A 22888-nucleotide genomic window follows, 5' to 3' on the forward strand; every position below is an offset into this window, starting at 1 on the left:
TGCCCTAAGATTCGGTCCCTTTCACCCGTTCTGTTGTGTTGCACGAGATGGCTGGATCCAAGAAAATCTCTTATTAAATCAATTTTTATAAGAGCTTAAATTCTTCCATAACAAGGAAAATATGACGAGCAAAACCCCGAGTGAAGAGCTAAACAAATCATTTCTACAATTTTCATTCTTTTTAAAATTTTATCTTACAATCAATAGGGGAATAAATATTTTGTTTGTTTTTGCTACAACTTACCAATTTGGAACATGCCACCGGGAATGACAAATTTATCATCGGAAGCATTCATTAAAAACAATGATAAAAGAATTTCATCAACTCAAGAAATAATGAGCACCTAAGCCCTGGTCACAATCCGTACACTGGAAAGATTTTTCGCAAAAAAGCCGAAACCTCCAAAAATTCAAACCCAATAATTGCAGAGCCATAGAAATCTTAAATAAACAAGGATTCATCTGTTGCGCGGCTTCGGTGGTAATAAATGACTCGGATCATGGAGAGATTCAGATTTCAAAAACCAATGTACGCTCCCGCACAGCACATCAGTACAATTTTTATAACCAACCAAAGTACCAAACAACCTGAACTAGTTTGATACAAGTAGAAGCAACCTTACACTCGATTATTAAGTAGCTCACTAGGATTTTAAATCCAGCACTGTTATTTAAATCCAGCACTGTTAAGTAAACAACTTCAGACATTTGTAAAAAATATCACATTGGAATAGATTAAGTTAACCTCGACGAACAAATAAACTAAGGGATGTAAGTTTTTCCAATCTCAAATTAAAAGATTCCAAGAAGAAAATCTAACTGACCGCAAAACCAAATCCCCATTATTGAATAGCTTATTCGGGAGACAAAGAGGTTTTAGAAATGGAGGGTGGGGTGCAAAGACTGGTCTTAGAGATGATGATGAACAGATTTTTCAGAATAACAAACACGAACTATCATAAAACAAAGGTTCAAAGTTCAGTCTTCTACTTCTTTGATCCATGATTTAGGATCCATACTCCATATTCTTTGAATATGCCTATCCAATTGTAACCCCAAAGAATTCCTTTTCCAACACCACCTCAGAATGCAGGTACAAGACAAAGATCCACCAACTCAAAGAGTAAATCAAGATTACAGCACAGAGCAAATCTTTACCTCTGTATTTAGAAAAAAAGAAAATAATTCATCCACAATATTCGAGCAATTATGTTTTTTCTTCCTTTCAATGTCTTTGTCGTTTGGATGCAAAACCTATACAAAGAAACAACCACCACAACCTCCACGCTGCAAGAAACACACAAACAAAACCAAAAAAAAAAAACTAGTAAAGTTCAACATTTTTTTGCACCCAGTTTAGCAAAATTCGAAACAAAGATTGAAATCCCAACAAGCTTCTTAATCATTCAAAAAAATCGGCCAAATTCAGAAAAAAAAGAAGCAAAAATAAATAACGCGAATCCCACAGTCATTTCAACCCCCAATTAACTGGAAACACATGTCGAAAATCAATCAAGCTCCTTCTGAACTTTAATCCCCATGGAATTCGCTGTCCCAATAATCGACCTAGAAATCGCTTCCAGCGACATGTACTGACAGTAAGGATCGCTCTGCTTTATCTTAGCAATCTCGTACACGTGTTTCAGGGTGATCGTAGAGGCGCTCACGTGACCGGGGCGGCTGCTGCCGCTTTCGATTCCAGCCGCCTTCTTCAGGTACCACGTGACTGAGGGGGATTTGACGGTGAACTCAAAGGTGTTGTCTTGGAAAGCCGTAATGGTCACGGCCATGGGAGTTTCGGGTTTGTATTTCTGGGTCCTGGCATTGAAGTCTTTGCAGAAGGACATCAGATTCAGCCTGTATTGACCTAGCGCCGGCCCTACCGGCGGAGCTGGTTTTGCTCCGCCTGCGGGCACGGTGAGGCGGATGGTTGCCACCACCGGCCGCCGGGTCAGAATCTCTTTCAGCGTAGACATTGTTGGAATGCCAGCGGGCAGTGTAACAGACTACCGGAGCGGGGATCCCAAGTGGGTTCCAATCTTTGGGCTTTATTGTGGACTTTTATTTCCTTTTTTCCCCATTTATGACCAATTAACACAATTTTTTCTAGTGTATCTTTTTATATAAAAATTTATTATTGATTATTAATTAAAAATTTTCAATCATAAATCCCAATAAATTATTTTATCAACATAATGTTTTGAACTCGAAGAGAGAAATTTGTTATAATTAGTATTGAACTCGAACCATGTCTCAAATTTTAAGAAAAAGTTGTATGTGCAAACAATTAGTTGGTGAAAGACTATAACTAATAGAATGATGCATTATTGGCTGTGAACTTAAACAATCTACTCATATATAGTACTTTTCCGGGTTTTTTTTAAAAATAATTTAATTTTAAAAAAAAATTTCAAAAATAATTTTTAAAAAAAAAATTTCCAAAACTAGTGCATGGAGCAGCGTCCGCGCTTCGTAAGCACGGACGTTGGTCCACGTAAGCGACAGAATATTTTAGCGACGGAATATATATAAAAACCGTCGCTAATTAGCTACGGTTTATTAAATCGTCGCTAAAATTGACTCAGCGACAGTTTATTAAAACCGTCGCTGTATTGGAATCAGCGACGGTTCAAAAACCGTCGCTAATTGAAAATACCACCCTACACATACTTGTATCAACAGCGTGCACATGTACGCCGCGGATAATATTGAACTTTTAACGGCTTGCAATTTTGCAGCGTGTAATATGCGCTACGAAAAGCTATTTTTGTTGTAGTGAAGACAGAGAAAAAAACAAACACGAAATTCATCAAGACTGGGATATCTCAATTGAATGTTGTTCATTTTCCTCAACATCATTATGTGGTCGAATGTCATGTACAAGATGTTGCGGACCAACATTAAGCAAATTTGTAAAACTGTGTATGTTCGACCAAGACGGAGTCTTAAAATCCTGCTGACCAAACAAACCAAAGTCAGCCACCCCTGAATCACTGAAAAAATTAGGTTGAATAGTAGAGGTTCCTGAAAAAACTTATTTTTTGATGAGCTTATTGTCTGTTTTTTTCTCTATCTTCACTACAACAAAAATGGCTTTTCGCAGCGCGCAAATTCTTTTTCCGCAGCATATATTGCACGCTGCAAAGTTGCAAGTCGTTGAAAGTTCAAGATTATCCGCGATGTACATGTGCACGCTGAAAGGTGCTTGGGAAAGGGGATTTATGCTCTACAATTATGCGTGGCGTGTGAGAAGACATGTATTTTGGCATTTAGCGACGGTTAATAAGTTCAAAAACCGTCGCTAATTAGCGACGGCTTATTAACCGTCGCTGATTCCAATAAAGCGACGGTTTATTAACCGTCGCTACTTGGCGACGGTTTTTATATATATTTCGTCGCTTACGTGGACCAGTGTCCGTGTTTACGAAGCGCTCCGTAAGCGCGGATTGCAGTAGTTTTGGAAATGTTTTTTTTTTTTTACACTATATTTGAAAAAAAATTTTAAAATTAAATTATTTTAAAAAAAAACCCTACTTTTCCGCAAATCTAACTTCAAAATTTCTTTCATCTGAGGTGACTCCATTGGTTTCAAACATCATTCAGTACACCCTTTAAAAGATCATGAAGCCCAGCTGATATGCTCCTCCTCTTCTGAGATTTAGGAATCTCATACGAGGTGGTGGATAAGGAGAGAAACAGACCACAACCACCGTAAGATTATTGCATGTGTTGCGATTGAGTGCCTGAAGAACAAGTTCTCGGGAGCACTTCCCAGGATCGTTATGCATCATCAGCGCCTTCCTTACAACGGTGACAGCATATTGACTACTCATGACATCCCATAGACCGTCACAGCCAATTATCAAGAATTCATCTTCTTCGGTTAAGTTCACCTCTTCTATCTCCGGCTCTGAGCTCAAGGGCCATTTTGTACCATTAGCACCTTTCATATGCCAGTCACCCAAAGCTCGTGCTACCGATAGTTGGCCATTGAGATAGCCATCATAGATAAATCCCCCTAGCTTTTCTATTCTAAGTTTTTCAGATGTGCAGTTGGGCTGGTGATCTTTCGACAATTCTATTGCTCTCCCTCTTCTCCCGAGAACTGCTCGAGAATCCCCAGCGTTAGCAATTACCATAGTCCTGGTTGTAACAGAACAAATAAAGAATGGAAGTGCAAAAATCAAGGCAATATTGTGGACAAGTCATTTTAAATATGGTTAAATATATTTTCATATTTTAAAGTTGCAAACAAATTAGAGGATAATGTCAGTAACACAAGCTCGATTCATCACCTTCCTAACAAAATAGCAGTCAGAGCGGTGGTCCCAGACGAGTGATCAATATTTTTGGCATCTGCCAACGCATGATCCGCTTTCACAAAAGAATTAATCTTGGTTGCTCTATCAACCCCATCCGGGAAATGTAAGTCCTCGATGATGAAGTTAAGAATGTTTATTCTAGCAAAAGACGCAGCACCAACACCACCATAACCATCAAAAACCTGAAAATTAACCACACTGTAAAAATTGTTGAAGTAATCATATGATATGGATTAGGTGGTTTCTTTGAGCTCTTTTTTTTCTATATTAAAAGAGTGCCTAAAAATTTATGAATCGAACACATAAACAAGACCATTTTGAAGATGTCCGAAGATAATACATTGAGGTAGATATGAATAGGGCTTGGTGAACTTGTCCAAAAATTATTATGATAAATTGAGGTAGATATGAATAGGCCGGGCTTGGTGAACTTGTTCAAAAATTATTATGATTATTCCTCGTGAATTATTTATCGCGAATATTATACAAGGTTTAATTTCTCCATTTAACACGAAGAACCAATGTAAGCTAAAAAATAAGTTACATACCCCATAGAATGCTCCAGGTGAAGGAAAACCATTAGCTGCATGTACCATTAGCTATTAAACCATTAGCTGTACCATTAGCTATTTTTTTTACGTCAATCCAAATAACAAAGATATCCCACATTTCAAAACAAAAACTTACCTTTGAAATCAAGTACTTACTCACCAATGAAAAGGTATAAGCCAAAGTTTCATGACTGATGCAATGCCTCATCACCGGTGGCAATGCTACTTTGGCTTGGCCGCCTTCATCATGATTTTCTAGGATTTTCTTTTCAAAATTTGACATTTTTTTATTTTCTTTGCAAAACCCATGCTAATTTAGCTAGTAAGCACATTTTTTTCTACTGAGTTGCTTCACTTAAATCGATTGAATCTAATAAAATGTTTTGAACATTTATATTGTCTATTTTAATTATTAACTTTTAAATTTGGGTTTCTCATCGAATTTTTATTGTTTATTATGATCAGAAATCATAATATTTAATAATAGAGAAAGGTTTTTAACAAACAAGAACGACACATAAATATTATTATCGATTAAAAAATAAGTTTATTAATATTTTATTTATGTCTTTTACTTTTAAAATTATTAAATAAAGGAAATTTTTGTATGTTTGTCATTTTATGATTTTGGTTTTTTGTGTTGTCAAATTTCAATACATAGTCCGCTTGTTTTTTGGTAATTTTAATCATTTTTCCAACATGAAGTTGATGTGACACTAATGTGGCGATGACGTGACACTGACGTGTATAGTGTCACATAAACACTTCTGATAAAAAACTAAAATTACCAAAAATCGGAAGATGTAAGATTGATATTGAAATTTGATAATATCAATTACCAAAATCGCGAAGATACAAACACAGAACCGAAAATGCAATTTTCCTTATTGCTTTATTCCTCACTTGATTTTGTGTAATTTCTAAAATATTTGTTTTATGTACCTAGGCTAGAAACTAATTATACTTTTATTTATCATAAGTTCCATAGATTTTGTTTTTGTTTGAATGAGCTCCTTAGTTGAGAACTAAACCCTTCCTCCCCCCTTCAACTTTCATATATAGCCATTAAATAGTATATAGTATCTGCTTCAAATTGATTCAAAATCGAGTAGAAAAAGGGTATTTTCAGACGAAAACCATGCAGTTAGTGTGATTTTTTTTTTTTTTTTTTGGTACGACCTAGAATTATGTGTTTTTGCATAAGAAACATTGTCCTTTCGATAATTTAGTTACTATAAATTTTTATTAATGTGCTTACTAGCTAGCATATATATATGACTAACCAATAAAAATTAAATATCGTTTGAGTTACAGGAATATTGATGGTTTCAGTGAGGAATGAAACTCAGTTCAAATTAGTCATAATGTTATTTTTCGATAAGGGTGATTGTATATCATCAGAACCACCAAAATTAACCATTTATTTCCCGATACTTGCAACTTTTTGAACTTCAACATAAAATAATATGAAATTGGATCGCTAGCAAGATAATAATGAATAAACATGATCTGAATATATATATATAAGTTATAACCATCATTTAATTTTTTTTAAAGTATATTATAACATAATAATATGATCGTAAGATTGTAAAGATTTTGGTGGGAAATAATATAATCTCACAGTATCACAGACAATTACCAGATATAATTACATAATTTGAAGCTAACCAACGTTCATGCATGCATGCATGATGTATATATCTATCTTAAAAACATCAAACCAGTAATAATAAAACAATAATTATCCCAGTATAATTACTCCTATATATATCTTCCATTTTCCACACATTTTTCTGAAAGCTAAACTTGGAATATCATGATCTCAAAATGATCAAAACATATATAAAAATGTTACTTAAATCATCGATATTTGACCAGAATCACACCCTGTAGCTAGCTCCGTGGCCATCAGAAGATATCGATCCCAGCATACATATACACTTCAGGAGCCCCGCCATTGTATCATGTTCAGAAGAAACCTATATAAATCATACGCACAAAATTTACTGTATCATGGTGTACGTGTAGCATGGAATGTACCTCGACGGGGCCGAAGTTGGCTAGCTAGACGCGGTTCGACATTCTTGAGATAAAACCTTGGGAATCTTCAACAAAGAGCCTTTCACCTTAAAATCACATGTTATCACGATATCTTTACGCTCATTCCTCGCCCAGCTGTTGAACTCGATCGATGTCTCGATCTCTAATTGCATGGATTTGGTCTCATCTGTATCGGCCAGGCTTTTCTTGATTGCTTCTGTTAGTGGCGCCCCAGAGCCGTACAGTGCAACCGGGATACGGACTGGGCTATTGGGTTCTTCTGTTGATGATGATGGAGCCCCTCCGTGCCCAATTTTCTTGTTCTTGAAAACCAGAGAAGATTTTCCAGCTCCAAGGAAGGAAAAGGACATCCTCTCGTTAGGGTTTGTTGCGTGCAGCGTGATGTCATATTCTGGCGGGCGGGTGTGGATGTGGATGTGGGTCTTATTAGGGAGAAGTTGCTCCAAATTCTTGGAATGGAATTGCGTGAGCTCTAATTCCGGCGATTTGGGGTTGTACAAGGTGGCACGGACCACAAAAAGGGCGATCCCGGCCACGATTCCGAGGAGGATGAGAATGAGAAGAAGCCAACAAACGATACGAGAAAAGCCGCATTTCCTAGATTTCTGAGGGAAGTTACGGGTGTGCTGCTCCACGATACGGGCGTTTTCCGGTGGTGGGATGCGGTAGACTTGATTGCGTGGGATCTGAACCACGTAAGTTCCGCGGTCGTTGGCCGGTGGTGGGACATCCCGCTCCTCCATGGGAAGATGAGGAGCGGTGGTCTGGGTAGGAAAAGAGGCAGAAGCAACGGTGTATATTTTTTGTATGGGAATATTGGAGAATGTTTGCATGCATGGGAATAGGGAGTGGAGATCGATCGGAGAATGGTGGGATATGGTTTTTGTGGGTACGAGAGGAGAAGGCCGTAAAAGTTTTAAAATTGAACCAATCTTTAATTTTATTAAGTTTGAGATATTTAGATTGATTAATTTTTAGTGTTATGGTCTGTTTTAATAATTATATATATTAATAAAGTATTAAAATTTTCATAGAAGTCACCTGTAGCTCTGCAGATAGAGTCTTTGTTTCTTAATTATCAAGTTATAAGTTTAATTCATACTTAGGTCTTTTTTTCCTTTCTTTTTTCTATTAATTTTTTTAAATACATATTTACAGTGTAATCTCTTACTATTTTTTATAATTACGTTTTGATCTTCATTTAAATATAAATCAAGTGAATTACAAAAAATATTGTACAAATACGTACGCAACGCGTGTATCGGTGCACTAGTATATATAGAAGCACAAAGTGGCCTTGAATTATATGATTTTATAATTTTGATTCTATAATTTATTTTTGCATCGTCTTTTCTAAGTCTATATCTCTAGCTTTAGAATTAATTGGTCCAATATCAATTAATTTAGAAATTGCCATCTATCATGAATTAAAAAATTTTCATAGGTCATAAACAATATCTATATGTCTATTCACAAAATTTTATATAAAGATCATGTTTAAAGAAAATATTCTCTATCATATATGGTTTTATGTTTTATAATAGTAGATAACTAGTATCAATATGGAATTTTATCGTTGTTAGACTCTTTATAATTTTAGTCATCTAATATTCAAAATTGAGATTTGATACCATATCTTTCAAGTTTTTTTTTTCTCCAATTTTAGTCTTTGTTTAGTAAATTGAGAGTATTGATTTAACATTACATACAATGTCATATTAGTGGTCATTTCAGTGTCACGACGATAATATAGTTAAAATTGCAAAAAAATACAACGAGACAAATATATACAAGACTGAATGAAAATTTGTATTCAAAAAAATTTTGACTAAAACTTCTCAGATAAAATATTTTTTTAGTCCATTAACTTGTCCAATTTTTTGTTTTGGTCTATTAACTTTTTAAATTTTGGTTTTGGTACACTTTACTTTTAAATCTTGGTCCAAATGTTGACTGACATCCGATGATATGTCAGTTATTTTTTAATATCACGTCAACATTATTAGATGTCTCATCAGCAATTTTAGTTGATATGTCAGTATTTTCACATAAATAGTCGAAAATTAAAAGTTAGTTTATCAAAATCAAAATTTTGAAAACTTAATGAATAAAAAAAATAGATAAGTTAGTAAAAAAATAAAAACTATTTTCCCAACTTCTTATGCAAAACTTATCGCATGATCAAAATTTTAAAATTTTCTACACAAGTCCAATTGACCAATTCGTTATTTAATTAATAAATGTTTTTTTAAATTAAAAGCATATTTATTTGTTGAAAAATAAGTTTGAATTACTACTTCAATAAAAAAATTCTCTTAGATTAATACCATTGAGCCCTTTCAATTTTTTTTATATATAAAATTAGCGTAATATCCTTACTATTTAATTAAAAAAACAAACTAATCAAATAAAATATCTTAAAATCAATGATAAGTTTTATTGGTGGTATATATTTAATAAATTGTCAAATGATTTAATCATGAATTGATGATAATGTTTTAACTTTTATGCTCATATTTTACTTTATATAAATTATATTTTTGTGATTTATATTAATCATAATTTGAACAAAATTCCTATGTCCACCCCTACTTATTATTAAGATACAGATCTTATGTCAAATAAAAATTTAATTATAATAAAATATTTGATTTCACCAGTTCTTCTAAAATTCTGATTTATGTTTTTAATTATATAAATTATTCCACGTGTACAAATGAAACAATTACTCGTGTACTTGTATATGCACGTCCCAAGTTTTATTATTCACGTGAAAATTAAATTTTACTGAAAAAATATTGTTTAAAGTTAGATAAAAATTCTCTATTTAAAAAAATATAAGTTATTTGAACAATTATAATAAGTTATTTGTAAGCGAAAAAAATTAAAATATTTGTTTGAATAATATTTTTTGAAAAATGCTCTCTAAATATAGTTTTTAAATAACAATTGAAATATATATTTTATATTTTTAGAATAAAAAATATGAGTTACATGAAAATTAAAATATTTTATAAGTTGCATGATTTTAACAAAGAAGGATATTAAATATGTTAAATAATATTAAGGATATCTAATAATATTAAATATGTCCAAAAAATATATTAATTTTAAAATAATTTTAACATATTTAATATATTTTTTGTAAAATACAATTTATAAAAATTGGAAGGATATTATTTTACAATAGTTTAGATATAAAGTTTATCGAATATTTGATTTTATGGGAATTTATTTTTTTACTTTAGAGAGAGAATATAACAAATTACCTATCTTCCCTGTCCATCCCGCCACCACAGCCCGCTTCGCCGCCCGCCGCCTGCCGTTCTTCTTGTCCGATGCTTCAATTCGATTAAATTTTAAACTCTTCATCATCAAGATATTGTTATATGCTAAGTAACTGTGTGATATTAATTGTTGAAAAAGTTTAAGAATGCTGCAAAGCAAGTCGTTTGTCAAGAAAACGAAGCAAGGAAAAGTTGTCAAGGTTCTTCCTAAACCTTAATTTCTGAAATTTTTTCTCTCTCCCTCTTCCTCTCTATGTTTCTCTTCAGTTCGTGCTGTTTTCCCATAAACTAGGTTTGATTTACCAATTGATTTGCAGGTGGTGAGAGAACACTATTTGAGAGATGATATATACTGCGGTGCTCCATTTTGTAAAGTCTGTGATATTTCGACAGCACGCTTCAATTCGACTGCCTCGACCATTCTCATTGTGGACACTAATGTTGTCCTCCATCAGGTAAGCTGTTATTATTTTTTCTTTGTTTTAAGGAAAAAAATTAAGACCATTTACGGAAAGTTTCTGACTTTTTCGCTCATACTGCTTATTTTCTTTGGCTCTGTTGTTAGATTGATTTACTGGAAAATCCAGCTCTAGATGATGTGGTAATTCTATCTATAGTGTTGGAGGAGGTGAAGAACAAGAATCTGGCAGTATATAATAGACTTAGAGCGCTTTGCAGCAACTCCCAGAGGAGATTTTTTGTCTTTTCCAATGAATACCACAAGTATGTTCGATTTTAATTTTTAGTTTAGCCATGATCGGATGACGATGTATTAACTCATCCTCAACTTTGCCTAAACTCTTTTTGTGCTCTATTGGATCAATTGATAGTTCTTGACCATAAACTGCTGTCATAGCTGGAAATTTTGAATGATTCACGATACAGATGTAAGAGTATTTTATCTATTGTTTTGCTTTATGTTTTTTGGTTGGGAAGGTTAATGTGTATCATTTTTTGGTCATTTGACTGATAGAAGTTGACTATGGGGCCTGAATTCATTAAAAAAATTTGCAGAGTGCCCCAAATTTAGTACTGAATTTCTTGATCTCTTCATGTATTCCACTAGTTATCGAGGAATCGAAGTAGTGACACTTATATAGTTAACAGTGAAATACCCTTTACATCATAGGTCTCATGGTTTCTCAAACTGTTCTTGTTTGTTTCAATACTACAATCAAACACATGATATTGATACTGGTGTCATTTTTACTAATTCGTGTTATTTTTATCTAGGGATACCTTTGTGAAAATCGAGACTGGTGAAACTCCAAATGACAGGAATGACAGAGGTATGTTGATCTTTGTGTTTAATTAGAGACACACCTGTTTCTACATTTTTGGATTGCTTATTGATTGTATATTAGTTAGCAATCTGAGATTTTCTACGTTTTATTGTTCTTTTTACGTTAATAATGTTGATACTTTTAAAGAATTTTTTAAATTTTTTAATGGCTTATTTTTTAAATTTACAAATCTTCTTTTCTATGTTGACTTAAATAATATATAAATATTTTTATATCTTTTTCATGCTTTGTCGTAATTTTGTGGAGTTATATGGAGCCAGCATCATAAGATGCCATGAGACAAATGGATAAGATAATATGCACAAATTGCCAAACCAAGAAGACATGTAAGCTTTTGGGGGATATGAGAGAACTAAGTAATCTAATCTCGCCCTTAGGCCAAGAAATAAATTGAAATCAAGAATAGTCACTTAGCTGGATATCGAACAAAAATAACACAAAATATGCCTAAGCAGAACATGGCGAACATAGGAACAAAGTGGACCGATGATAAGTAGAAGGCTGAAGGTTTCTTCACCAGTTCGAAACCCTGGAAGGAAAGCCTCTATGTAATCATGCACCATCCATTTCCTTACAAATTCTTTGCAGTACCAGTGGGCACATCTGAGGTTATTTGTTTGATTTTTGATAACAAAGAACGGACCTTCATGTTCAACTAAGATGTTTCTTTTCAGTTTTGAGAATCTTGGAACCGTCTGCCGAATTTGTGATGACTGATTGGCCCTATCCAAAGGCCTTTATAAGGCTTGCTTTGCTTTTGTGCAGGATTCCCTGTTTTTCAGCATTCTTTATCATTTCTATGACTGTGATGTGTTTTTTACTGGTTGTTTAGATGATTTTGAGTACAAGCTTTGCAATTATTTTGAGAACCATGAAGTAGTGGAAATTAATGTATACCCTACTATAATGTTACTTACCTATATACCATGATTCCGAAATTCTCTTGAAATATCTAGGTCAATGTGAAGGTACTTTTCTTTTCTCTAGATTAACTTATTGGCTGGACTTCTTGTTCTAATTCAGGTAGGTTTTTTAAAACTGTGTAACAATTCTGTAACTGTGTTGAAATATTGCTCTTTGAGTTTTAACATATTGTGGAATTTTCTTATCTGACAATGAAATGATGGTTCAGCTATCAGGGTGGCAGCCCAATGGTATCAGAATCATCTTGGTAATTCGGTGCGAGTCTTACTTGTTACAAATGATAAAGAAAACAAGAGGAAGGCCATAAAGGATGGAATTAATGCCGAAACAGGTATTTGTTAACAATTTAACATGATTTTGTTAGAATCCATCTGATCATCTTGAGATTGCCTTAGGCTGTCTCAACTTCTGCAATATCAAAATAGAGTCCTTTTTTGCTTGATCATTATATAATATATATGTATTTATGAAGTTAATGCTCATTGTAGTTGAGTCATATGTCAAATCGCTTGGTCAGCCAGGATTGCTTGACCTGATTGCTCAACCTCTAACTGAGGATGCTGCAATGGAGGATGTGGAAGATCTGAGGCCTGCGAAGAGAAAAATAATCTATCCTGAGGTTGTAGGCTATCACCATGCTCTCTTTATGAATAATTTTTGGCTGATTTCTACCATCTTAAATGCAATTGCACCTTTGATAGTTCTTTCATTTATGTGAATCCCATGCAGCATAAACCATTGTCTGAAATTACTTCTGGATTGCATTGTCGCATTTATCACCAAGGGAAACTACGGGTTAATCGTTACAATCCTTTTGAAGCCTATGTTGGGAGTGAAAGTATTGGTGATGAAATTATCATCTATGGGCGAACAAACATGAATAGGGCTTTTGATGGCGATATAGTGGTTGTGGAGCTTTTGCCTCAAGATCAATGGCACGATGAGAAATCTCTCGCAATAGCTAATGATGGTTTGTAGTCCTTTTCATGCTTATGATATACTGCATAATAATATAAATGATTGCTGCAAATCGAATAATTTCCGCACCACTATGCTAGTGATTAGTAATGATTGGAAGGGTTTTTTAGATGATATAATAACAAGATCAGGCTCTAAAATATCTGCAATGGCTGTCATTCCTATGAACTGTGCTGCCAAAATATTTTAATCCCCTGAAATGCTCAAACATGCTTCTTGAAAAAAGAAAATTGGCTGTACTTCACTATCATGTTTTCTGAGTACAATTTGAGTTGAACAAATGCTAATGGACATACATTAATGTTTTAGCAAATTTAAATAGAATCGAGCCAATTCGTAGAAACTAATTACTTTGTGTAGAGTAGCATTCTAAAATGGCCTAGCATCATTCATTTGGATTTTCCCTATTTTGTCACAAACTGTTCTATTTATTCCTTTTTCATTTTGTATTCCAGAGGAAGAAGAGGAAGACGATGTTCATTTAGCACCAGTTAGTGCTGATGATGCTCCTCGAGTTACAAATATATCGCAAGTTTCGGTTGGGGACAAGAATGCCATGCCAACTCGTCCATCTGGGCGTGTTATTGGTATTATCAAACGGAATTGGCACTCGTAAGTAGGATGATAGGCTCAGCCTGTTACTTTCTAATCATGAAAATATTCCTTTAATCATTGATTTGAAATTTAGTTTTTTTTTTCCTCGTTAACAAACCATTTGTTAAAGTGTATTTTTGCATAAATCTTAAAGTTAAATCTGTTTAATGCAGTGCTGGTGCTTGATGATAAGTTATATTCACTCCTTTTCCTTCTTGTTTTTCTGCTTCTACAATTAAAAATTGGGTCTTGATCTTTTCCAAATGATAAGGAGAGAGATAGAAATAGGATCTAGGATCCCTCCAAAGAAAAGGCCATTTCGGCGATGTACTAGTTTTATGTGAACCTTTGGATTAATCCACCACATTGGTTCCAAATCCGTAATTTTACACTTGTCTAACTCTTGTTACAAAATGTTTTAGGAAGCATCTAAGCATGTAGAAGGCCAGAAAGAAATTGAAGCATCAACGACAAAGTTTGGTTTTATGACTTTTGATATCATGTATTGACAACAATAACTAGCTTTTGGGTCTTCATGCTATGTAAACTTGGGCAACTATTGCCCAAATACTGTAAAGTTGCTTTTTCTGAATCTGAGGAAAACAGGCCCATATTCTCCAGTGATGGTCATTCGCTCGGTATATGATCCAACCGATAGTGCCCATGACAAATGCCATCCCATCATCTCAAGCCTAACTGTAGTTTATTCTTTGTCAATTAGCCTGAACAGACATCTGTATTTTGCTATAGAGGGCAAACTGTAGATCTCTGCATGGTTGAAAGAAAAAAGATTTATCTTTATTACATTCTTAAACTTTGAAAAAGCCATTATCGTCCACTACCTTTAAAACTGAGACAATGACGGAAGTTCCTGTTGTAGATGATATCAAACTCAAGCACATGGAAAAATTTAAACCAATTGCCCACACTATCATCTGTTCTTTCCTTTGTACTTAATTCGTCAACTTTTTTTCTGTGCAGGTATTGTGGATCTTTAGACCCTATGCCAATGCCAGCAGGTGATGGTGGTATTGCCCACGCTCTATTTGTTTCCAAAGATCGGAGAATTCCTAAGATACGTGTACAAACACGACAACTTGGGAATCTGTTAGACAAAAGAATTATTGTTGCTGTTGATTCATGGGATCGCTTATCTCGATACCCTTCTGGGCATTACATAAGAACAGTTGGGGAAATTGGTGACAGAGATACTGAAAGCGAGGTGCGCTGTACTGCTTTTTACACCACCCATCACTTAAGAATCATGCAAATATTAATTGCTATTATGACGATTTAATTCACATATGCTATCTTTCCACGCCTGGAGCATCTCTACCATGAACTCGATCATAAATATATGTGTCTACAGTTCAGTTTATCATATTCTCCAGTAACTACTGCTTTTGTAACTACTGCTTTTGCTCTTTTTTTCTACATGAAATAACAGATCTTTTATCAAATTGGTGTTTATCAGAGTAAATGTGGTGTATCGGTCTTCGTAAACACAAATCAAGTAACATGTTAGACAAATATGCTCACTAATAAGCTTTGCCAAAATAATATGATATCTTCGAGGAAAAATATTGGAGAGAAATACTGTTGGGGCCACATTAAAGAACCAATAAAATAGAAGATTAGGAGAATTGACGAGAACATTATACGTGTGAAGATGTACTATATGTTGCAAAATCTGTTATAGAAAACTCTTTGAACTATGTATTCCTTTGAAAACAAAACACACACACACACACACACACACACACACACAAGGACCAGATGTGATATCAAGAAATAGGAGTACCATTGGCAGTATCACTGTGTTTGACTGGTACTCTTATGCTGCAGGTGGTGCTCATTGAGAATGATGTCGATGCTAGGCCATTCTCATCTCAAGTTTTAGCATGCTTGCCACCCTTACCTTGGTCTGTGTCTGAAGAAGATGTAGCAAATCCAATCAGGCTGGATTTGCGCGATCTACGCGTATTTAGTGTGGATCCCCCAGGTACTGGCTTAATGCATGAAATTTTTGTGATGTTAATCCTCTTAATATTGCTTCTAGACGCACAGTGTTTATTGCATTGCATGAACTATCTTATTGCTGTTGGTTCAGGATGCAGGGATATTGATGATGCGTTACATTGCACACTTCTACCAAGTGGAAATTTTGAAGTAGGAGTTCGTATCCTTCGGTCACATATATTTCTTGGTTGCTTGTTAATATTGAAAATATGGAATCCCTATTTGTCTTTAGTCTTCCTTGGAGATTTCTTGTTGCAAAGGAACTTTTTTGCTTTAAAGGACCGGGACTTGGATATGACTGTATACTCTGTAATGCAAGTTTTTGTGGCAAAGCCACCTATGTGCCTTTTTATTTGCTGACTGGGAGGAACTCCCCTTAAGGTTCGTATAAATTTATCTACTGTGCCGTAAAATTATGTAATGGTAACTTTATGATTTTAGCTTTTATGATAGATGTTCATTACTGTCACACTAGGGCATGAAGAGATTCTAGAATGTGACCTCATTTGTTGGTTTTAAAATCTCAGATAGCATAAAGAGTGGTCCACATTTTGTGGCGATCTATATAAGGGTTTATAAGAATCTATTTTCCTTGGATATTCTTTAGATTGCCTGATTTATTCAAATAAATTGTGTTTGAGGTTTTGTTTCCCCTGAAGATAAAGATAAGGCATGTTCAATTCTTGTTTATCTTTAATAACATGTATCAGATATTGCTGATGTTACAAATTTTGTTCACCCTGGAACTCCCTTGGATGATGAGGCTTCACAAAGGGGTACCTCAGTCTACCTTGTTGAGAGGCGTATTGATATGCTTCCGAAACCTTTGACAGAAGGTGTTGCATCAGTCTACTCTAGGGGTTTTATAGAGGTTCTTTGTGAATATTGCGTACTTGGCCAAAGTATTATCTTTGCTAAGCAACGTTAGTTCTTTGCAGATATTTGTTCACTCCGCGCAGATGTAGAGAGACTAGCCTTTTCTGTTATTTGGGTACGTGTTGTTTCTCAAAATAATTGGATCTTGAATAGCTAAATGTTTCCTCTTTCTCAAAGCGTTCTGATAAGTTCAACGCATTCCACCAGCTATGCTGTGATTGTCAACAAGCAGTTTGTAGACAATTGTCGATATTTTGGCCTTTGTTTTCGTGTTCTTAAGGAGGCTGCTAACTGCCTTTTATTGCATCTTTTGCTTTGATATCAGAATGAAATCTCTGCAATCATTAATCATGGTTATTTGATGGTTTTTTTAGAAATACTTTATTCCAAGTTGTAATCTTAAAACAGTATCATTACTTCAGACTGAAGACGATTGTTGTAGTTGCTGAAGTCTAATTCAGAAAATAGTGTTGAAGATTTCTTGTAAAGATAGTTTACTTGGTGCAGCTTTTAACCAAATTATGCTTGCATGTACAATCCCAAGGAAGGGCTCTCAACTAACTTAAAATATTATCAATACTATTCTAACATTGACCCAACTTGTGGAATTGTTCTGTTCTATTAAATTTCGATTAGGGAAATTGATAGTTGTTGATATTCTCTGTAATGGCTTACATATAGTTTATGAGGTAAAACCCACACATCCCTATTGATTCAACTTTCTCCGATTCTTCGTAATTTAGGAAATGACTCCTGAAGCAGTGATAATTTCTACTAAATTCACCAAGGCGATAATCAAATCATGCGCAGCATTATCTTATGTTGAGGCTCAGGCAAGGATGGATGACAGGTAATCATATTCAACATTTCCCTTAAATATAGCAAATAGCCGAGATAGTATCACTGCCCTTACATATTTTATCATTGTTTCTCTTATTTTCTAAAGCCATTATCTCTTTTGATGAACCGTTTTGTTACCAATCCTATATAATTCTTAATATGAATTCATTAAGTGTTTTCTTGCTACCATCGTATTTTGTAATTGGTATCTTTTCTTCCGCTAACAATGTTCCTATCTGATAGACTCGTTTTGAACTCTATTGACTTTGTTGTATGATTCCTGAACCAAATTTAATGAATGGATATTTGATGCATGAGACAGTAGAAAACTTAAAAAAGACTGCCATAGATACTATCCTTATTCCAACCTGAGTTTCCCTTATTTTCACCAGCTCAGTTCCCAAAGGTATGTGATCTCCTGAGAAAAATCCGACTCATACTTTAACTATTACTTCACTCAGAAGTCCAGTGGTTATTGTTGAGCAATATTACTTTGCTTGTTCAAAAAATCGAAAAATAGTCTTTGCAGGCATTATGTTTCTAGTTTCTTCTTTTTTTTTTTATTACGTATTTCTAGCTTCTTGTGATCTTTAATCAATATCTTATTATTTTTTTTATGGTTTTGGTGGGGATGTAACACTTATGCAGCACTGTGATATTGCTTCTCTTTGTTTTACTACGTCAAGGTATTTTGGTTTCCTTGTTCATTTATATAAAAATATTTTCATATTACAGTCGCTTGGTGGACCCATTAACCACAGATTTACGAAATATGAATGCTCTGGCAAAGGTAATCAAAGTGTTGTAATTACTGATTTTTCCGTATGGAGTGACTAAATTGTAATTCGCACATGTTATTTTGTAGATAATGAGGCGAAAGCGCATTGAAAGAGGGGCCTTAACGCTTGCTTCTGCTGAAGTAAAATTTCAAATTGATACTGAAACTCATGATCCTCTTGATATCGGTATTTTGATCCCTTTTGCTTCCTTTGAGAAATATTTGAAAGCAAGATTCCAAGTATGAGCATTTTCCCAAACAAGAACTACAGTTTTGTACCTCTCAATGCTATATGTTTTCCCCGAGCATACGTACTTTGATGAGCCAATTTTTCATGTAAGCCTACACCCTGTCATTTACCATAACATTGTAGGCACTCCCAACTTTGATTAGTTTTAGACAATCAGATGTTTTAAAAACGTAATAGCACTTATTTTTATTTTCTCTACGAAGGACTATACTTCAAGTTTCTTTCTCGTGCTGCCATTTGTTTTTTAGGCTGAAAACTTTCCAAACAAACTTGTCACCTGAAGTTTATTTGTCATGTAAGATCTTTAATTACTCTATATTATATGGACTCCATAAGAGCCTACACCAAAGTTATTGAATTTGAAAAGTTTTCATTTTCAAGATTGAGCCTGTGATGTCAAAAGCTAATAAATACCCATGGATGGTGAAGTGCCCCTATATCTTTTTATTTTTCTTGTGGTTTCATTCCGAAATATTGTCCGTCAGTGTGATTCTATGGCTCTTGTTTTGAAATAATTAATGTTTATTCATGTACAGGTATGTATCAAATTCGAGAAGCAAATCAGATGATCGAGGAATATATGCTTGCTGCTAACATATCAGTGGCTAAAAAAATTTTGGAACATTTTCCTCTCAATGCTCTATTGAGGTACTGTTATAGCCTCACAACCTGTACCAAATCCTCTTTCGCTGTTTTTCCTTATTTTTCTCAACTCCATGATAAAAGTTTTTTGTGTTACTTTGCCGTCGTTATCTTCATGCTTACGTTGATTGATTGACTTAACCCATCCAGCCAGATTTCTCTCCCTCTCAGATGTGATTGCTATAATAGCTGCTGATTGAACATCATGGGAAGACCTGATGAAAACTGGTTTTGTTGTTTACCTCATCATGACTATTCCATATGCAGGCGGCATCCTGGACCAACCAAAGAGATGCTTGAACCTTTGATTCGAACAGCTGCTGCTGTTGGTCTCTACTTGGATGTGTCATCTTCAAAAGCACTGGCTGATTCACTTGATTGTGCTGTGGTTGGTTAATAAATCTTGAAATTTCTCTTTATGTTAAAGTCATTCTTTTTTACACCAAGTCTACCAAATCTTAGTTTTATTGTGTGATTGAGTTTCTGTATGAAAGTAGAACAGCCTTATGAAAATGTTTCCATATAAGCTTAAACATTGGCCTTCCCTGCGATAGTGCATGATCACAGGACATCTCTTTTGAAATCATAATTGTAGGTAATGATTTTGCAGTATTTACATTTTTAAAGTTAATGATGTAGGAGGGTGTTGTCTTGGGAGGTGAACTTGAAAAAGGACTGAGAACAGCACTTTCTATTTCTTAAAATTTCCTTCCAATAAAATAATAAGCATTCCTTTATGGACTGACTGTATGTGTTTTAGATGTTGAACTCCTGGTTGTTTCAAATTGTTATCAGCTTTTAAGATGATTGACAATAAAGCATATATGACATCTATGATGGATGATCGAAAGCTAATAATGTTATTCATCCACGAAATAGAACGTCTTTAAGATAAATTCCACCTAAATTAATGGGGCTATTGCAAATCTATTCTCCTGTGGCCTCCCTGGCTTCTGCAGTCGTTATTTAATGATTTTTTTCAAGAATAGATTGCATCTGTTCTTAGCTGTTTTTATACAATTATTTCTCACTTGGTTTCCTCTCCCCCAACCAAAAAATCAGGGTGATGATCCGTACTTTAATAAGCTGATTCGCATTCTGGCAACAAGGTGCATGACACAGGTACTTAAAGTAAATTAGTTTAATAATTTATATTCCTTTTCATGGTTAAGGTTTGTCAGAAATTTCAGTATCCATGCCTGTAATGTGCAATTTCAGGCAGTATACTTTTGCAGTGGAGATCTCAGCCCTCTAGAATTTGCTCATTATGGTCTTGCTGCTCCTTTGTACACACATTTCACTTCTCCCATAAGAAGATATGCAGGTACATGAAAAATTATCTCATTTTTTAATCATTTTGTGGTTCAATAATAACTTGTGATATTGGAACTCCCTATTTTCTCATAGATGTCATGGTACACCGGTTGCTTGCTGCATCCTTGGGGATATTCAGGCTTCCAGATGTATTCCAAGACAGATCTTGGCTTACTGCTGTTGCTGATAGTAAGGACTTTCTCACTAATGTTGGTTCGATTTGAAGTATACATTTTGTTTTGGTGCTTTAAGGTGTTATCGCTGATCACTTTATTATTTTATGGATGAATTTTGGGACTGCACTCAATTTAAGATGAGTAGTCCTGATACTATTTTTTTTTATTCCATTTTGTCAGATGATCATTATTTCGTGATTTCACCTTTTTATAGAACTTGATCTCCATCCTGTGAATGCAAACGCTACCCTGTCAAGTCATTTAGCTGCTGTGCAATACTCTAGTAGATTTTGAGGATAGGAATTTACAACTTTCCTGCATTAAGTTTGTTGATCAACACAAATAAAACTTTTTATGGCTTAAGGTTTTCTGTTTCCAAAGATACAATTGCAGTCTCTCTGAATACACTTTGCTATCGATACCTTTTATTGGCATGTGCTTGTAATGCTTCTGTAATCTATTCTCATGTACATTATACCATGCAGATTTGAATTATCGGCATAGAAATGCCCAGATGGCTAGCCGGTCCTCAGTCGAGCTCCATACACTCATTTATTTCAGGAAAAGGTAATAATAAGCCATCGTCTAATCTTCTCCCTCCCTCACTCTCTCTTTCTCTCACGTTTGTGAACATTGACATTTGTGCAGGCCTACTGATACTGAGGCCAGAATAGTGAAAATAAGATCGAATGGCTTCATAGTGTTTGTGCCAAAGTAAGATTCTCGTTTCTTGATCCATTGCCTTTTATGCTTCTTATTAGATAATTTTTACGCACAATCCTTTTGTTTCGCTTGCTTAAACCATCTAGATAATTGGGTTGTGAACGAAGTTACACTACTGTTTTTTGGTGGTTTTTTTCTTTGGTTTTTGATGAATTGGAATATTACTAGGTACTGTATCATATGCTTTTCTAATATTTTTAACTTGCTTACACCGTGCTTCATTTATTCATGAATTATCAACTTGAGTGACATACTTTGATTCAATCAGAAGTATGTGAATACATCCCATGGAGGCGCAATCTGTCTCCCTGAGACACCACTTGCTATGATAGCTTGATCGTTGAGCATTGTTTGCAGATATGGAATAGAAGGACCTGTATATATTATGCCAAGAGGACAAAAAGGAGGGGGAGAATGGTTGATCGACGAGCGGAAGCAACAGATCAAAACTATAGGTGGTGATGTTTGTTATGGTGTGCTTCAAACGGTAATGATTCACATGGAGGTTGTTGAGCCGCAACCGAACAGGCCAAAGCTCCAGCTTACTCTTATATAGAAGACATGCTCATATCCCCACACAAATACTGGTATATTGTTCCTTCGTGTGTTTTTCTTTCCAAAAAAAAGTTATAATTATTTCAGTTTTGTTTTCCAAATGCTAGGTTGGTTCATTTTTTTTCTTTCGAACTGGGCTTATTATTATTTTTTGTATCAAATATGTCCCTTTTTTATATATATAAAACATTCTGTACTTTTTACTTATCCCAACATTCCGTACAATTGAAATTTGGTGTACTTACACAAACACTATTGTTCGACGCTTATGTCCGTACCTATATAGTTGTCAAATTGGGATATCCGATGGGTCGATTTGTCCCGTCAAAAAAATAGGACGAACTAAATTTGAGAAATCTTAACTTATTTGGAGTCGAACCAAACGGGTTGAGCCTGCATGAGTTGCGAGTTAGGGCAGGACGGGACTGGACTGGCCGGTCAGCAAAAATATGATTTAATTTTTTTATATAAATTGTATTTTTAAGTTTTATTTGATTTACTTTGAATGAATTTTAATAATAATTAATTTTGTAGTATTTTTATATTTTATTTAATTAATTTTATACATTATTAATTTATTAAAGCAATGTTTTTTAATATTGGTTGAACTATTTGATTTCATTTTTTTTTTAGAATTTCAAATCTTTTTAGCATTTTTTTTTAAAAAAATTATTAATATTTTCCCAATTTT

At 34.4% G+C, this 22888-nt stretch overlaps 3 protein-coding genes and 1 pseudogene across 3 annotated transcripts; 1 reads left to right on the forward strand and 3 right to left on the reverse strand.

Moving 5' to 3' along the window:
- Window positions 1-1378: 1378 nt before the first annotated feature.
- LOC140964677 (uncharacterized) lies at window positions 1379-2071 on the reverse strand. The gene has a single exon (XM_073424548.1). The coding sequence runs from the start codon at window positions 1974-1976 to the stop codon at window positions 1509-1511; it is 468 nt and encodes a 155-aa protein (XP_073280649.1). The 5' UTR covers window positions 1977-2071; the 3' UTR covers window positions 1379-1508.
- Window positions 2072-3588: 1517 nt separating this feature from the next.
- Window positions 3589-5156, reverse strand: LOC140964588 (probable protein phosphatase 2C 47; annotated as a pseudogene).
- A 1600-nt stretch (window positions 5157-6756) lies between these two features.
- LOC140964589 (NDR1/HIN1-like protein 13) lies at window positions 6757-7680 on the reverse strand. Its single transcript, XM_073424454.1, has 2 exons — window positions 6973-7680; window positions 6757-6855 (listed from the first exon to the last, which is right to left on the reverse strand). The coding sequence occupies exons 1-2, from the start codon at window positions 7678-7680 to the stop codon at window positions 6757-6759; spliced, it is 807 nt and encodes a 268-aa protein (XP_073280555.1).
- Window positions 7681-10177: 2497 nt separating this feature from the next.
- LOC140964307 (exosome complex exonuclease RRP44 homolog A-like) lies at window positions 10178-22404 on the forward strand. Its single transcript, XM_073423972.1, has 24 exons — window positions 10178-10424; window positions 10542-10679; window positions 10790-10947; window positions 11458-11513; window positions 12661-12783; window positions 12941-13071; window positions 13182-13422; window positions 13886-14042; window positions 15006-15246; window positions 15870-16026; window positions 16135-16203; window positions 16754-16879; window positions 16982-17034; window positions 17663-17769; window positions 18495-18549; window positions 18625-18724; window positions 19324-19435; window positions 19697-19817; window positions 20492-20551; window positions 20648-20753; window positions 20837-20932; window positions 21405-21486; window positions 21568-21633; window positions 22000-22404. The coding sequence occupies exons 1-24, from the start codon at window positions 10371-10373 to the stop codon at window positions 22196-22198; spliced, it is 2808 nt and encodes a 935-aa protein (XP_073280073.1). The 5' UTR covers window positions 10178-10370; the 3' UTR covers window positions 22199-22404.
- Window positions 22405-22888: the final 484 nt, after the last annotated feature.

Source organism: Primulina huaijiensis, chromosome 18 (assembly GCF_012295235.1).
Source record: "Primulina huaijiensis isolate GDHJ02 chromosome 18, ASM1229523v2, whole genome shotgun sequence".
Taxonomy (NCBI): Eukaryota; Viridiplantae; Streptophyta; class Magnoliopsida; order Lamiales; family Gesneriaceae; genus Primulina; species Primulina huaijiensis.